Source organism: Aulonocara sp. 'chitande type north' Nkhata Bay, linkage group LG20 (genome assembly GCF_057382095.1).
Source record: "Aulonocara sp. 'chitande type north' Nkhata Bay isolate Kocher_YH1m ecotype deep benthic linkage group LG20, A_spYH_male_GT1.1, whole genome shotgun sequence".
NCBI lineage: Eukaryota > Metazoa > Chordata > Actinopteri > Cichliformes > Cichlidae > Aulonocara > Aulonocara sp. 'chitande type north' Nkhata Bay.
The window spans coordinates 32,317,460-32,335,033 of NC_141363.1; the positions used below are offsets into that span (position 1 = coordinate 32,317,460).

Here is a 17,574-nt window from a genome sequence, read left to right on the forward strand (position 1 = left end):
TGAGTGCAGTGAAAGCTAAGCACTGGAGGAAAAAAAAAAAGATAATTTGATCTTTTTACAAACTAATCAAGCTTTTTGTTTTTTCTTTTTCTTCTTTTTGGCTCACTGTTTTATCATTTTTCTTTCTTTTTTTGTCCGTTTTTAAAAGTAGACCCTCTATCCTTGTGCATTTCACATGCCCTGGGACAGAGGCATGAGTTGTCACATGAAGCCATGAAAAGGATGAGGCCTATTTCAGTAGATGGTTCTGCTCTGAAATCCCCACATCTGCCTATTAGCTAGGAAATAGTTCCTGGAACATGAATACTAACTGGCACAGCATTTCCATGTCACTGAGCAGGCTTTCTCCTCATCTTTTAATTGGTTCAGTTGGTTTTTCTGTCTCATCAAACATCTGCTGACTCGGTGAATGCTTGTTGAAGGAAACAAGGAACCGAAGCAGAAAACAAATCATGGATCTGCAGAAGTTAAGCTCTCATATTATAAGGATATTATAAGCATGCCCTAACTCTAAACCTCCACATGATACAGTCGATGAGGAAAGGTCACCGGGGGTGTCTGCAGTCTGCAGTAGTGAAATATAACTAAGAACATTTACTCATGAAGCACATATGTAGCTTGACTACTTTTTTCCTTCAACACCTCTTACTCTTGTACTTGTACTGAATGTCTAAACGTTTCAGACGAGCCAAAAGATAAACACGTCTAATATGTAAGTAATGAAGCGAGAAAATAAGGGTAACATTTACTCATATCACATCCATGAGATTTATCTTAACTCCCTGGATACCGCCCAACCCCTGTAGGCTGAAAAAATGAAACTGCACGAGCTAGTAATGTATTAATATTGTGGGATTATAGTAGTATGGACTCATTTTGTGCTTAACACATACACTTTTAGCGCATCAGTGTTGCTTCTCAGTGATCATTTTGATTAATTTTTTTATTTTTCCCTAATTTTCAGGATCCTGTAGCGAATAACTTTCCACAGCCCTCGCTCTGTGTTTCTGTGCAGCCTCCCACCCACGTATTTGAAACTTGTGTCTGTTCAGCTACGCACCATTAACCCCTTTTAAGGCCACTGTTGGTGCTTCACACTTGTCACGAGCCTCAGATCCACATAGACAACAGCAGGGCTTCTAATGATAACACCTCTTTGTCTGGCTGCTTGCCAGGCAGAAGGCTGCTTCATTGACCTGTGCTCCTCTCTAATAAGCAGTGAATACACATTATATTTCATTCCTCTCTTCCCACATGTATATGACCTCTGTGACTACACTATTGAGTCACACATTTTCCACTTTTCGGCTTTCCACTTTAAAGACACAAGAGCAGCAAAATATTCTTCTTTTACTGTAACTTTGTACGTTTTCTTTGCTTTAGAGAAAAGTTCTGAACATGTCAGTGCAGAGTCTAAAAGGCCAAGTGTTTTGTGGATGACTGGATTTGTGTTTTTAAATAGATCGGGGGCCCAGTGCCCCCTGGGTGCATGGGGTTGCCTGTCTTTCGGCCTGTCTGTCTGTCTTTCTAGGGCATGCTGGTCCATAGAAAATAGAGCACCAAACAGTCCTCTGGGATACATCCTGTGCTCTGCTTCCCCGGGGCTCCTCCACTCAAAACCACAGAGCAGAGTGAAACAACTGCATTCAGAGAGAGGGAGGAAAGAGGAAAATGAGAGACTGGGGGAAGTGAGAGACAGAGGAGGATGTGAAAAATGGCAATTAGGATGAAGAGAGGAAGAAAAGCAGAGTGGCAGATGAGCAGCCAAGCAGAAAGCTTGGTGCGAAAGTCAGCATAGATAAGTGTGACACGAGCTCCACAGAGCTTTTTACACTCATCTGAAAGTGCCGTGGTATAAATGTCCCAATCACATGATAATCACACTCCAGAATTGGGTGCCAGTCGTCATTTGTTCACTCTTTTTCAGGTGCAAATTAAAGCCTGGTATCGATTGAATCAACACTTCATTGTTTGACACAGGCGAAGCTGCATTTTTTGAGACCACACCAGCAGCTGCGTGGAGATACTACAGACAGATCTATGAGTCACAATAGGGAGGACGCTCACACCCTGCATCCAGTGTCAGGACTCAGGAATTTTTGAATTCATCGTGAAGATGAGCTCACACTCCACAGGTCATAAATTGCTTAAGATTCTCGCTGGTGTTATTTCTCCTCCGGTGGGGTTGTTTAGAAATGTGTTAACGTGTGTGTTTGAATCCACGCGAGGCGTGTGCGGTGTTGATGATTGCCGTTGCTCTTTCAGACCAGCTGATCACAGCTCTCTGCTCCTTCAGGCTCCACATGGATTCATCACATGACAGCCCCGGAGCACACTCATAAAGGAGACTCTTTGTAAGTGCAAAGAAGCGCGCCCTCTCCCCCTTAAGGCCTGCAGCTCTCACAGTTACTGGAAGAGTTACAGTTACTCGGTCAGCTCACAAAGACGTCAACAGTTGTAGCATGGGGACCCCAGGTGGCGAATATAGATAGTGCATCAACTGAGTAGTGAAAACAGCTGCTCTGCTGCATGAATCCTTCTTCATCCTGGGTATAATCGCAGCAGCTGAGTATTAATAGAACAAGACTGATGCCATGTAGTGACCCATATTTCCTCAGGCAGTGGGGGGGGGGGGGGGGGGGGGGGGGGATAATGGAAGACTGGCACCAACAAAAGCTCCACTGTTACTGGAGTGATGTCATTGCTGACTTCTCCCGACTGGCTATCATTAATTCTCTGATGCTGAAAAATCTGCAGGACATGAATGGTAAATGATAGCACTTGGTTTAAGTGTACTGATTCACATCACTGTCTTTTAGTGACACAACTAAGCATTAATAATAACTTATTTCAGGTTTATTATATATAAACCTGAAATCAGTATATATTATATATAGGACTGACAATGGGACAAAGCTGTAGGGTGGACTGATCAGTGATGCTTTACTTTTATTTTGACTCAATGTAAATGATTACATTTCCTAAGTATTGCATGCAAATACAAATTCTAGGTGTGTCTACTTTGAGGATTTATATTTTATGCCTCTTTATATTTCCAGTGCACTTATTCACAGGCAGAACTTCAGTGCTTCACGCTCCTCAAAGGAAGAAGAAGACTAAGTAATTGCTATATCACATAGTCATTTATTGTAATTTGCATACCAAAACCTACACATTAATGCATAGCAGCCCCCCATAAATAATAGCAAAACACTGATATAGTAAGTAAGTGCTATAAATTTACTGTTAAAAATGCTCACATTACTTTTAATACATTTACCAAAAAGGTAAATGGGTCTGCATACTTTAGTTCTGATAAAAGCAGTGGTGGAAAGGACAAGAGTAAGAGTATCTCTGCTTCTGCTGTCTTAATTTTCAAACGGTGTAGGGCACAAGGCAAACATGCTACTGCTAAATTGCCAGCGTTTTTTTTGGTAAACTGTATCCAACGTGTCAAGATGATATTCCACAATTTCGTAAGGCGAAATAAGCTCGTAACTCTTTCTAGACCTTTTATTTGGATTAAATATTAAATGTCTATCAGAGACTTTAAATGAACTACTTTCATCAGAAAGTAGGAATGTTTTGGAAGCAATCGGAGAAATGCCCACATAGCTCTAAAGGAGGAGAATGAACAATGACAGGAGTGTGAGAATAGCTCTAGAGAGAATCGGATGTTTTTCTAAAATGATAAATAAAAATAAATATTTGAATATTCTAAAAGGAAGAAATACAGAATTAACCAAACCAGAAGAAAAACAAAATAAAGAGAGGGAGCCTTGACTTAATATTGACAATAAACTTGATCTGGGTGGACAGAAAAGATGGTTTTAAAGTACCTAAGAGCATCTGAGCTTTCAAAGTATAGAATTTTAGCCCTCTTATTCAGAGGGTCAATCTTGTGCTTTTTCACTTCTTCGTTTGGAGTAATCTGCACATTCAGAGTGCTTATAGATGAAGTTTAAAACATTCATACAACATTTTGACCTCTAAAGTGAATGGATCAATAACAGTTAGTCCATCTATTTATTTGGTTTCATTTGCATAAATAAAAATCTCATTTTTTCCCCTTTATTGTCATTAATGTGTGTTTAAATGGCATAAAATAACATTCATACTTTCCTCTTGTAAATCAACACCAAGAAAATAACAGCAGTTTTAATTGAGCAGAGAGCCGGCCTCCAGAGCCTCGACAGGAAATGCTGGGTGTACCAAAGGTCAAAAAAGAAACTGGGACCAATCAGTGCTTGGGCATATCTCCAGGAGGGAGGGACAGTGGAGGAGAGGGGGAGAAAGAAACGGGAAATGGAGGGGGCAGAGGAGGGAGGGGCAAGGTTTAAGAGAACAGACAGGGTAGGGATGGGGAGGAGGGGGGGTTTTGGTGGAGGTGTTTTTGTGCATTGTGTGAAATGTGATCAGGTTCCTGGAGCCGCTTGGACAGCTGGGAAGTTCCCCCTTCCCCTGGCTTCCAACTGGGAACGCTATGAGGAGACTCCAGGGCTGCAGACCACATACTTCAATGGTTAACCCTTTCATCCGCTTCAGCTGTGGAGCAGCTATAAATAACAACACTGAAACACGCTGGAACTTAAGTCACATTTATTGATTTTAGCCAGTATGACTACCCTTACACAGACATACCATCTCCACTAGAAAACAAACAAAACACTTTCATAGGATTAGTTCAGCAGTAATACATCAGACTTAACTGGTCCCCGCCCCAAGCCCTAATTTTTTATTTTCTCTCTTTTAAAAACACCCCGACAAAAGTTTTAACATGTTTGTTTTCAACTCTGTGTAAAGGTCCCATGACTGAGAAACATGCATATGACGTTTAGCTGTAATCAATATGCCACTAATCATAATGCACATTATTGATAAGAATACAGTACTGCATGACAGTTCAAATAAATACAGGTGAAGTCGTTATTTCATATAAAGATATCAAACTCTCATTATGGATCAATACTGAAACACAATATGACAATATAAAGTTTGCACAGCTATTTTTTGTAGTATCACAATGCTATCGCTTCCAGCAAACAGAAAACTTTCTCTTTTTAATGTAAAACAGTATCTGAATTGCACTTTTTTTCGTTAGCTTCTTATCCATATTGGTAACTTTAACGCCTCAACAAACAAGCATTGGCTATAATGGCACTATTCAAGCTTGTTGATGCTAATCTTGTTTTCTGTTTCCTGAAAACACCATGCTCAAAGATGATGTAAAAAAAGATTCAAGAATAAAAAAAAACAAAACAAAACAAACAAAAAGTCAAATTAGACAAAAGTAAAGATAAAATGCGCTCTCTGCACATTTTTAACAATACTATTGATATCACATTACCTTCACCAAACAAAGCTAGAGATACATAGATGTTTCCAATAGTACACTGATCTACCCCAACACATTAAAGATGCTTGGAGCACTTTGTTCAATAACAGGAGGCCAAAGGGATCTCTTTTGGTTCCCAATGTTTGATAAAATAAAATAAAAAAAAAAACTTTTCTCAATACCCCTGAATTTCTCGAGGGGATCACTGACCTGCAGAATTCAATACAACTTGAGTTTTATTGAGCTAATTTCAAAACTATCACCTCACTCATGCAGAAAAGGGGGAAAAATTCCCTTTGCGCTTATTGCTGCTCACAGTCATTTTGAACCCAAAGTCCTCACCTATATATAAAAAACAGAAACATAAAACACTAGTCTAAGATTCTCCCTTGAAACAATGAAAGGCACTACTGGTCAGAAACGAAGAACTAAAACGAACCGAAAAACAAAACCCCGGCTCTCGCACGGCAGCGAGAGCCATGGCCCAAACTGCACATTTCTTAGTTTTTTTTCTTCTTCTTTCCGATTCTTTTTCTCATTTTCAACCTAAACGGTGTACCAAGATTTGGCACAATAAACAAAGAGAGAATGAAACAATTCCAATTTGGAATTTTAATTGTCGCAGTTGCAAAGAATTCTGAAAGCCAGCGATCCCGTTTCAGTGGAACGCCCTCGGTAAGAAGCTAGGAAAAGCACATATCGTCGTCACGCAAATTTTTCCCAAGACACAACTTACCTATTTGAGTCAGAGCGTTGTCAAGTTTCATAGCGTAATTTTTGAACTATTCCTAGGAATAATAAATACATGAAAAAACCCCAGAATTTGATCACCCTGGATTTTTGTAGAGAACATGGCAGTAGAACAAACATATGAAAAATAAAAGCAACAGCATAACACGATGTAACAAAAGGATTTTAAAATGATTATTTGATGGATAAATTCTTGAGGACAGAGTCATCATAGTACATTTGTGGTTTGTGGAGCCTTACTGTAGTGCGTATTGTTTAAATTCAAATATTTGAGGAGGACTTACAATACTACAGTCCTCCAACCTATATTGGATAACTCAACAAACCATTGTACTACCATGCTTTCCTATAGGTTAATAATAGCATGTTATAATCCTATAAAATGAAAGTGCACAGATTAACAAAACGATAAACTAAAAATAAGAGATAAAACCAAACAAAAACAGCTTGTTGATTAAGAAACGACCACATCTCCCTTGGCTTCTCAATAGAGGATTCGGAGGGATTGGCCAATTACAAGCCAAGAAGTTCACTGTACTTGCGAGGCAAAAATGGCTTCCAGCAGAGGCATCCACAATTTGGACCAAGTGTGATCCTAATGTGCATAACATAACAGAATTTTAAAATGAAAAGGGGAGGACAATTGATTCAAATTAAAAACCTGTGCTTAATGTTTGTACTTAGGTTTTTGCCGTTTTATTTTTCTTCAAGTCCAAATAGCCTAGAGTAGTGCTAACTCGTTTCGCCCAACTCAATCACCAGCGAGAATGGACCTTGTGTTGGTACTTCGTCGTCCGTGCAGAATTACTGAAATTACTGCAAAAGTGGAGAAACAAACAAATAATGAGCATCATTAGCACTTGGTTTTGGTCATTTGAGAGCGACTGTTTACAAGGTCACAGCAGCGGAGTCCACGCAGACAAAGTAAGATGGCGGCTGTTGGTTAGTCAAAGCAACAGAAAGCGATGTTAGGAACTTTAAGCCGGCCAGTATGGACATTTCGTTTCTGGTGTGAAAGCGCATTCACTGCAAATCATCCCGCAGGTGCGGTTAGGAAGCCAGTGACTCACGAGTACCATGAACTTTCATTCATAGGACAGAGCTGAAGCCACATCTCACCACCAAAGGAGATGGGTCTTTCTCATTAGCCATGCAAGTAAATGAAAAATGGGTTATGCTTTTGACATGCAGGCTTACTTTTAAATCAGAAACAAGATGCATCATGAGAAGTAAAACTTAGAGGTGATGTGGGAGGAGCCTGCAGGCAGAGGTAGGAGGAGCTTTGCTGTTTTATTTTAGGTGGCATATTGCAATGACACCAAAAAAGCCAGACATTGATTTCAAACTAGATCGAACCAAGCGGGGATTAGTCTATCTAAGGAGAGGGGATTCTAGTCACAATCACATCCTGCAATCATCTACTGCTCAGTAAATCCACATAACCTATACAAGGGATACGGTTGGGAGCTTAACTAATTTGAATCAATGTCCTCTGGTTGAGCGAGCAACCAATCTCAAGGTTTTTTTTCCTCCAAATATCAGCGGGAGTTTATCCCTCAGAAAAAGAATAAAGAAAAAAAAATATCACGGGGTGTTTTTCGCTATGCCAGCCTATTCTCATGTCTCTAAGTATCATGGTAGGATCTTCCAATTCCTTAAATTATAAACTTTCCCAAGGAGATAAGCATGCGTAACGAAAAGCACCCCTGGATTAGATTCCCCATCCAGCCACACATCTGGCTTTCTTCACCAGCACGTTTAGCTTTCTTATCTCCTCTCTCAGGAGCTGGTTTACAACACGATTAGTTCTCCCTCCTCTACTCCCTAAACCTTTTTTCTCAGCGCAAACTGATGGAAACAGAATATACCGCACTTGTAAGTTGACTGAACTTCAAACATAGGAGTGACTGACCTCTAAGGAGGCTGCGCTTTTTTTCTTTTTTCAGAAAGTGTACAATAGCCTCGTCTCCATGCTGTGTGCTGCGGCTTACGGATGCGCACTCAAGCAGGGTTGACTGCGGACATAATTCCCTGTGTTGAGAGGAATAAATGCCCATTGTATATGCATTTAAGAGGAAGGAATACTGTAGTAGAAACCTGCAAGATTATAACCTGAACATGATCCTATTAAGAATATAGAGAATTTTATATATAGCTTATTAGTAGTAGAAAATGCTATTTTTTTTAAACAAATCTTGCAGGATTTCCTCACATCAACCCTGCTTTTAGCATCATAAAGCTAATGTGTCTATGATCCACAAGCGGTACATGGATTTTATTAAACACAAGCCCCACTTAAATTTTGCCTATTTGCGTAATACTAGCTTGCAAGGGGTTAAAGCTATTGTCAATACTAAAACAGTACGTTGCTTTGTCCTCACACACCAAGCAACCCAAGAAAACAAACAAGAGAGGCCCTTCATTTCAATGGTTAAAAACCTTGTATACAAATGAAGGCCCTTCACCGCAACACTGAGATATAAACACAGGCAAAATTCGGAAAACACATCGTATGCGAGGACGTTACCTGACAAAAATATTCCTCATTCTAGTTAAAGGGTGAGTGGTGATGCTGGGGGAGCAAGCTGCTGACAATCTACAAGAGAGAAGGTCGTAGTAGCGACCGAGCAACGAGACACAGATTAGAGACATTAGGAGAGGACTTTTTTTTTTCCAGCCACATAACCACATAGAAATTATTTGACAGCTCTCAGCAATCTCGCAAACAGCGGGGGGCAGGGGATGGGGGGGGGGGAGTGAGAAGGAAAAGCATTAGCTCAGCTGAGACGCAAGGACAGGGCTTTACATCAACAAATAGATAAAAATATCAAGCGTTTGGGGTCGACAGGCACTTTTGTCGAGCGGTCGGTTGGATTTGTTTGCAGATTTATTGTCCGGATGTGTGAACAGTTTCGATTTGTGCTCTTCAAGGATTTATTCTATAGAGTTTTTCTTTTTAAATCCTCTCTGATTAAAACTATATTGTATCTCTTTTCACAGTGAGCATTATATCCATTTGAACAGAAGCAGGAACCTGAGGCACCTATGCTGAAGTGCACTTAATTTAGATGTGTCGATTTGTCAAACCTTCTTTCTCGTAATATGGCTCTGAATGAATCCTTTGCAACATAATGGGTCACAGGGATTAGACAGCCCTCTTGTATCACACCAATTAACTCCTCTTTTCTATTAAAATTAAAAAAAACAATGTAGAGCCCTGTAGTACAGAGTTTTGTCTGGTACCACACACCTAACAACAGAAAAACAGTTAAAAAGCTCTCAAGCATTTTCAGCTGCAAAGCCATGCGATTCTATTGACCCTATAGTATTGGTGTGCTAGCGTCACAGCTTTAAAATTAACCTGAAATAAACAGCTGTGGTCACAAGTGCTCCTTTTCCGCCCAAACAACTTCATTGACCCACTTATGATTTTTTTTTTTTGTATTTCTGTGTAAAATCATATTATGCTCCCCTAGCAAAAAAGCAGAGGGAGCTTGCATATTCTAGTTCCTTTTTCTGGTTGTAAACATTAGAAAGTGGGCTGCCGGGCACGGTTCGGTCCTGGGGGGACCAGGACGGAGAGGCAGAGGAAAGAAGGGGCCGTTTTATTTATTCGGAAAGGAGCACCAATGCCGACAGACAAGCCAAAGAACAGAGGATGTCAAGTTTAGTTGTTAGAGCATCAGAGTGACATCATCTTTACACGTCTCCACCTCAGCAATGTGTTAATGTGACCAGGCAAGCCACTCCGGGGGGCCAGAACAAACAAGCACAGAAGCTGCCAGCTTTTACATCATACGTACAGCACTATGACAGCGGAAAGAATAGACAACCCATAATATCCACAAACCCCCCAATATAACCAGGGCCTTATAACCCACATGCCATATATGTCTACTACAGTCCAAACGTCTAGTGCACACTGTACATACACTGCATTCCCCTAAGCGTTTATAGTAGCACACACGAGCAGCTGGTTAGTAACACATCAGTCCCTAGAGGAGCGCAGGCTGGCCATGGAGCTAAGCGAGCAAGTGGGGCTCTTTAACACGAAGGCAGGGAGGGTTTCGGCCCGTGAGCCCCCTCCCCTCTGTACACAGCAGTCCCATGCGGACGTTTCTGCCGCCTCAGTCGCAGTAGATCTTGTACTTCTCGCTGCAGAAGACCACGGGGCCTCCCAGGATGCCGCTGGGCACAGAACTGCTGTGCTCTGGTCGGCCCGAGACAGAGCAGGTGAGACTCTGACTTACATGCGGGTTGTTGGTGGTGGTGGCGGCGGCGGCGGCGGTGCCGGCGGCCTTGCTGCGTGCTTTAGCACGGCCTGCGTTGCCTCCCCGACGGGTCTGCTCGTGATCAAACTCCAGATCTTCCAGGCGCTGCGTCAGGGCGAGCTTCTGCTGGATAGCCATTCGCAGCAGAGAGTTAAGGGTTTTCTTCTCGTCCTCTGCTGCGGCCAGCTGTCTCTGCATCTCATCCAGCTGGGTAACATACTCATCACAACTGCAGGAGAAACACAGGCAGAAAAAAATAATAATGTCAGATTTGTTCACCGACTAAGAGGGTTTCCTGTGACATATCACAAGAGGGCATTTTTGTGATATTACTTAACATGAACCTCATGCCGCACCTCAGATTTGATTCACTGACAGAAACACTCAGACACACATTCAAACCCACACATCATAAACTTCCTGCTAGTGTAATAAATTTGCCACCAGCAGGTGGAGCCCATGAGCCACAACATGAAGGCCTGCAAGACTGCCCAAGCTTCTGAAATATTAACCTAAGACTTCACCAGCCATTTTGGTCCTCTTCAACAAAGTCCCCCCAACGAACACATTTTCAGCTCCACTTAAAACATTCTGCAGCTAATTTGCCAGATATAGTAACAAACTCTCACCGCACTTCCCGTCATTTCATAAACTGAAAATTAAACCCATACTTTTTATTTGTATAGCTGCTGCTGCTAGAGGGTATGATTTACATTCATGAACAGGTGAGACATCTGAGAGCAGCTTGCAGCGCCTTGGGATAATATGAATGTATGCACAGTGGCAGTTGAAGACAGATTACATACATAAGGGATGAAATCATTAGCCTACAGGTCAAAGGGAAGATTATTTCTGCATCACCTGAGAAAAAGGCAGGAGGGGAGCGACAGAGGAGAAAAATTAAGACGGGGAAGAGAAGAATGTGGTTTATTGCTCTGAGGTGTAGCTGTTCACACCTGATCTCCAATTTTCCAGTTTGAATGAGACAGCATAACGTCTATGCCTCCCTTGCATCTCCCATCTGTGTGTGAAATAGCACAAGATATGAAGTCTGTCTACTAACGCTCGTCATCACCGGGTGCTGCACTGCGGCATTATCACCTGTCTCCCGCTGTCCTTGCACACGTGTTAGTGTGTGAGTGTCTAAAGCTGGACAAGTATAAAAAGTGGGACACCTGACAGGATTTCAAGGTGGGGGGTCCATATCGCCACTCCCCATCTGCTGCTGTCGTGCTCCTGTTTCCTTTATCCCCTCTCCTGGGTCTTATCATTGCCTTTCAAGCCTCATCACTTCCTTGCTACAGTCTCTCTCTATCTGCCCGAATCAGTCACTTTCTCTCTCATCTTGCTCATCCCTGTTTTCTGTGCTGCTGACAAAGCAAATCGAGTGACATTCTTCAGTAATGACTGACAAACCTATTGGGAGGGAAGGGCTGAATACGTTAGTGAGCAGCACTTAATTGCCCAACCGTACAGCACCAAAGTTCAGACACAATTTAACTGTTGGGCAGCCTCACCTAACTCACTTTCATTTATTTGAAATTAATTATTATTTATTTTTTGTTAACACCCTAGCCTGAAGCTATAGTCTGCAAACTCTTTTCTCTACGAGCCGTAACTGTCATTACCGATCTGTTCTGTTTTAGTCAGTGTTTAGCAACTGAACTGCTGCTGCAGAAGCGATAAATAAATAACATAAAATAAAAAAATTCCATAAAAATAATGCAAAGCAAGCAAATAATCTTTCAGTAGGTGAAGAATTTATCAGCTTTTTCTTTAAAAAAAACAACAAAAAACAAAAACAAAAACAAGAACGTCTTGAAGGGAGCATCTGCAAACAGGAAGCGCAGATGTTTTTGCTGCGTGTGGTGCTGCACGTGGTGGTGGGCCATGTGAACCCTGGCCTTGCCAGACCACCAAACAAATATAAACCATGGCCCCCTCCTCTTGTGTATGCAGCTTGATTCCCTCTGGGACACACACCCAGACAATAGGGATCAGTGCTACCTCATTAAACCCAGTATGAGATTTGGGAACAACCCGGGAGCAAGAAGCGAGCTGGTGCACCTTCAGACAGTTCAGTCACTCTTGCATAGGGGTGGGGGGCATTTTTCCCGGGAAAAAAAGAGGAGTCTATTCTAAGCAGTGGGTGGATACAATAGGAGTCTTTTTGCCCTGGTGATCGGGAGTTCTAGCACAATAGCCGAAGGGGGCCAGGAGGCGACGGCTGGCCTTTTGAGCATTAGGAATCACAATATTCACACTCTGACAAACAAGCGCATTATCTACATCTCGCTGTAATGATTTACAGTAGCTGCTGACATTTAAAGGCTGTGACTACTAAAACATTCATAACCAATAATTTCCCAATAGGACACAAACACACACATTCAAAACATGGTCAGCTGTGGTCTCGTCTAGAGCTTGATTGGTCATGGTGGTATGGATCTCACACACACACACACACACACACACACACACACACACACACACACACACACACACACGAGGAGGTACTTCTTTAACAAAATAAAGAAAGTTAAAAGGGAAAACAACTAACATAGAACCAACACCAGAATAGCCAGATAACTGAAGGTGTACATTTTACAAGAAAACGTGATTTGTGTAAATGTTCGGACAGTTAATCAGCGAGAGCAGAAGGCACGAGCATGTCGAGGCTTGTCTTAGGAATGTCGGAGGCAGAAGCTTACTGTTAACATGACACCAGATACTGCAGCCAGAGAGGCACACATACAGGAGGGGACAGTGAAGCCCATATACACGCGTGATAAACATTCCTGTGTTGCTTTCGTGAAATAAACTAAATAGAATTACTCCATCCTATTTGCCATTTCTGTTAAAACAAATATTGTTTTGTTAAATTGGTTTTAAAAACAAAAATGTTAATAATAAGTCTGGTGTGTCTTTTAGTCCTATGAGTATATTATGTGCCAATTCCCTGAACAATAAGACCATAAAAAGCCCCACATATTCTTTCACTTCCACTTCATCTCTCTTCCCCTTTTGTCAAAGACTATACATCATTTGAATCCACGAGTACACATCTCAGAAATCCTCCTTTGCAGACTTTGTGTGAGCAGTGATTATCTTGAAAAGTGGAAGAAAAAAAAAACTATCAAACTAGACTCCTGTAGTGGGTTGTAACTAAAGGCCTGGTCCTTCCTCTCTTTCTTTTCCACATGACAAGAGAACCGGGTGTTTGGCTGTGAGGAAGGATGGAGGGGGAACAGGGGATACAAAGAGGGGGGGAGTGTGGGAAACTTCATTCCGGCGAGTCCCCCTGCCTCTCAAAAGAGTCCCCTGACCTAACTCTGTGTCATATAAGACACAATTTACATACCAATACATGAGTCCCATAAACAGTGAATGTAAATCATACATAGTGGTGTGGTGCTGGAGCAGAAAGCCCAACAACATAGTCGGTGGAGCTGCTCTGGGCATACGGAGGAATAAAAACACATGGACTGAAACAGGAAGTAAACAGGAAGCTGTGATGTGCTCAAAAACATCTTAACCCTCTCCGGCAAAACAAACTCAAAGAAAAAAAACATGCAAATATGATCTTACACTTCAGCTGCTCTCCTCTGACACATGACACAACTATATAATACATCCTGCAGCAATTTAGCTCTGCAGTATATACAAAAAAGCCTGTGGTGACACGCCTATATTTGCAGCCGGATGAGTTTTAGAACTGTTACTAATTGATTGGGCACTGCAGGTATATGGAATTACTTCAGCTACTGCACTTCAGCGATCTGTATTGAATTTCTGCATGGGTAAGACGAGGGGTGCTGAGCTGCCCACACACACTCCCTGCAGCAATTATACTCTTCATTGTAAAAACTCGCCTCTCCCTACCCTTCTCTTTCCCCTCTGCACAGCTTGAACTTTGCTGTGGAATGTAATACAGCTTTAAATGAAGGACAGACTGCCTCAGCATCTCTGCAGTGCTTTCTGGAATATAGCTAATATTTACAGGAAGAGCGGGCATCATTGTTTTAAATGAAATTAGCTATCAAAAAAGCACATCAAAGCACAAAAATATTGTTCACACATGCACATGTGCACACCCAAAAATAAACAAGCAAGCAGCTCATGAGTCCTTAGTGTACTACGTGTTGAGGGGTGAATGTGTAATCCATCCCAATCTGAGGTGGGATTATGCGCAGAACCTTTGACCGGCTTCTCTTTGGAATCAGAAAAGATTAACATGCGTGTTGACCCATCTGACAGACACACACACCAAGTCACCGGTCACAAACAATGGTTATCCACATTAGGCACCTTCTGTTATTTATAGTCTGAATCTGTACAAATAGAAGGGATTTCTGGCTATGAATGAACAACACAATAGTGTACTTAAATATGTCATGTTTCAATATTAAAAATAAAGCCAACATATGGTAAACATGGATTACGTTATGACCATAATCTTATCTTCATGCTACCTGGTTATATTGTGTATGACCTTTGTGTGCTGCATGTGCGGCATTAATAAGAATGACACGTGTCTGTGTTACAGCTGTAGCATAGCAGCACAGTATGGAATTCATGCCACGACTTGCTACTGTCACAACCTCCTCTGGAGATATCAAATAAGTAAAGAATTTACCAGGTTACAATGTTATGTCAGATAAAGACTTTTGTGCTTTTGATGGCAGGATGTAGATAAAACATATTTTCTTGACCATCATGCAGGTGCTGGCACGATTCTTACCGTGTGGCAAACATAGCCCGGAGAGAGGAAAAGGTGGCAGCGTCCTCTTTCAAAGCTTTGAGCTCATTCCTCAGTTTCATCATGGTCTCGGTCACCATTGCCTTTTCATTCTCATACTTGCTCTTCAGGTTGGCCAGAGCCACTTCAGCTGTCTGTGAGTTGGCAGAAAGAACAAAAGGGTCAAAGCACCTGGAAGAAGTTGGGGTATGCTTGCTAATTCTTTTATTATGGCGCATGATTTCAGCTGCTAATGTTCATTTTAAAAACCCTAGCTGTGCGGTTTATGAGTTATTTTCACATCTGTGTTCTAATGCACACTGTGTAGCCACATGCATACTTCAAATGGCTACCAAACAACTGCATACACACTCCGCCTCTGGGTTATGGTTCTTTTTGCTTTGTAAAGCTGTTCTCTGAATCTAACCACACAAATACTCGAGGCAGCTGTCACCATACAGCCGCTCTCTCAACCAGTGTTTGTTATAGATCTAGACTGTAAAGAATTTGCTTCAGCAGCTGAACACACCCAAAATAATTCCCCCTACCTCTATTTCTAACTTTTGTGGACAATGACAAATGTTTGTATTGAGAGTACTTTGTTTACAGACGCTCAAACAGATCAACCTACCTGCTTGTTGGCCTTGAGGACAGTGCGCAGGGTGGCAATCTGTTCCCTCTTGGTGCTGAGCAGGGATTTCAGTTTGAGGATCTCCTCCATGCAGGCTTCCTTGTCCTTGTCGGCCACAGTGCCCAGCTCCAGAGAAGCAACCCTCTGGCGTGACAGCTCGGTGGTGCGGTCCACTGCCAGCTGCAGGTGCTTAATCTGGTCTCTGATGATGGCAACCAGATTGTAGATGTTCATGGGCTCGCGTCGGTGGTCAGACACAGGAGAAGGCAGGGAAGAGATCGGGGAAGGTGCTCCATCGCTCAGGTCGGTCTTACTGGGCTCAGGGAAGAGGCCCTTGGTGAGCAGGATGGGAGAGCGGCGGCCGCGGCCTTCCGGGCTGCTACGACCACCCTTACCCTCTTTGTAGAAGTCGAGCATAACGCGGTTGGGGGTTTCGTTGTTGCACATGCAGACATGGTTGTAGAGGGTGGCCAGTTCTTCACTGAAGGTGACCAGCTCATCCTGTGCCACACTCAGACTACCCTGAGACTCGCCTGCCACGTCACTCAACTGAGAACACACCAAAAAAAACCCCAAAAAACCCTGCATTATTTCACTACAAAAAATGAAAAAGCTTTTTTAAAAATAAGGCATATATAAAAACATCAAAAATAAACATGTCTAGAGAAACACCTCACCTTGCGCAGCTCTTTCTCAAGCTTGGCTTTCTCTTCTCTCTCTGCATGGCTGGTCTTCTCCAGAGTTGTCAGGTTCTCTTTAAGTGTTGTCACATCGGTTGCCAGACGAGTGCGCTCCTCTTCGTAACGTGACTGACAGGCCTGGTATTCTGCTTTCAGGGTCTTCAGTTCCTCCTTCAGCTCTCCTGCCTCTGACACCGCAACCTAGAGAAGCAAGATCACATGCGAGTGTAAATGAAACCCAAATGCACGACATTTTTCGGACTTGACCCTATTTCGTTTTCCTGCAGGTTTCAAATTTAATTTGACATTTTGCGCTGCCTACAACGACCACGTGCCATTTACCTTGTACTTGCACTCCAGGATCTCAGGTCCGTTGATGTCAACCTCATAATAGTCTACATCCTCGTGGCTATCGCGTTCTTTCTCATTATCCAAAGCAGACTGGCGCTCCTTGCTGGCTTGGAGCTTGCGGATGGCATTGAGGTTCTCTGTGAGGCGGTTGACCTTCTCCTGATGCTCTGACAGAGCACCGTTCGCCTGCTCTAGCTGTTTCTGGGAGTCCTGCAGAGTGGACATCAGGTTGACCTTCTCACGCTCCATCTGTGTAGAAATGCAGAGACACAATTAGCAAAAGGACCTCGCCCTGTAACACATGCACTTTTGCAGTTTTTGTTAACTTGCTAATCTGATGAAGGACTCATGTCTTTAAATCCTGTTATATATCTGGATTGTCTATCATGTATGTATGAGAGGAATATCGCTCGCTAGGTCTGACATCAGAATCAGGATGACCTTGACAGTCTGCTGGACAGCCTGGGTGTGTCATCTTACACAAAGACGCACACAAAGTTGTGCTTTTGCAAGCACTGAGCTATTTCGGAATCTGCTCTGTAAATAATATTAAAGTATCATGCTCATCTGCATGCATAATTTATTATTTCACAATAGCTCGTGAAGATTCATTTCTAGAAGTGACTGCATGCTTTACCAGATCGGCTTGTTGTGCTCAAGAGCACTCCTTTATTTACATCAGTGGTCACATTAAAAACTTTTATGAGACACCAATGCTTGAAATAGTGTTTATGGGCAGTCAGCATAGCAGTGGCCATCCTTATCCTGCAGAATCTGTCGTAAATGCTGAATTGCCAAGGACTAATAAGTTAACTTCC

General features: G+C 42.3%; 1 protein-coding gene across 5 annotated transcripts in view; it reads right to left on the reverse strand.

Moving 5' to 3' along the window:
- Positions 1–4,582: 4,582 nt before the first annotated feature.
- Positions 4,583–17,574, reverse strand: part of LOC147306009 (protein bicaudal D homolog 2-like) — a 40,614-nt gene continuing 27,622 nt past the window's right edge. The window contains exons 6-12 of one of the 5 annotated variants that reach the window (XM_086276196.1): positions 16,748–17,005; positions 16,403–16,606; positions 15,726–16,274; positions 15,098–15,249; positions 10,336–10,585; positions 8,613–8,681; positions 4,583–6,901 (exon numbers count right to left, since the gene is read on the reverse strand). In XM_086276196.1, the coding sequence (XP_086132322.1) occupies positions 8,634–8,681; positions 10,336–10,585; positions 15,098–15,249; positions 15,726–16,274; positions 16,403–16,606; positions 16,748–17,005 (1,461 nt within the window). In that variant the 3' untranslated portion in view covers positions 4,583–6,901; positions 8,613–8,633. Of the gene's footprint in view, positions 10,586–15,097; positions 15,250–15,725; positions 16,275–16,402; positions 16,607–16,747; positions 17,006–17,574 lie in introns of all 5 variants that reach the window. The other 4 variants (XR_015126546.1, XM_086276197.1, XM_086276195.1 and 1 more) reach the window with 4 other exon arrangements.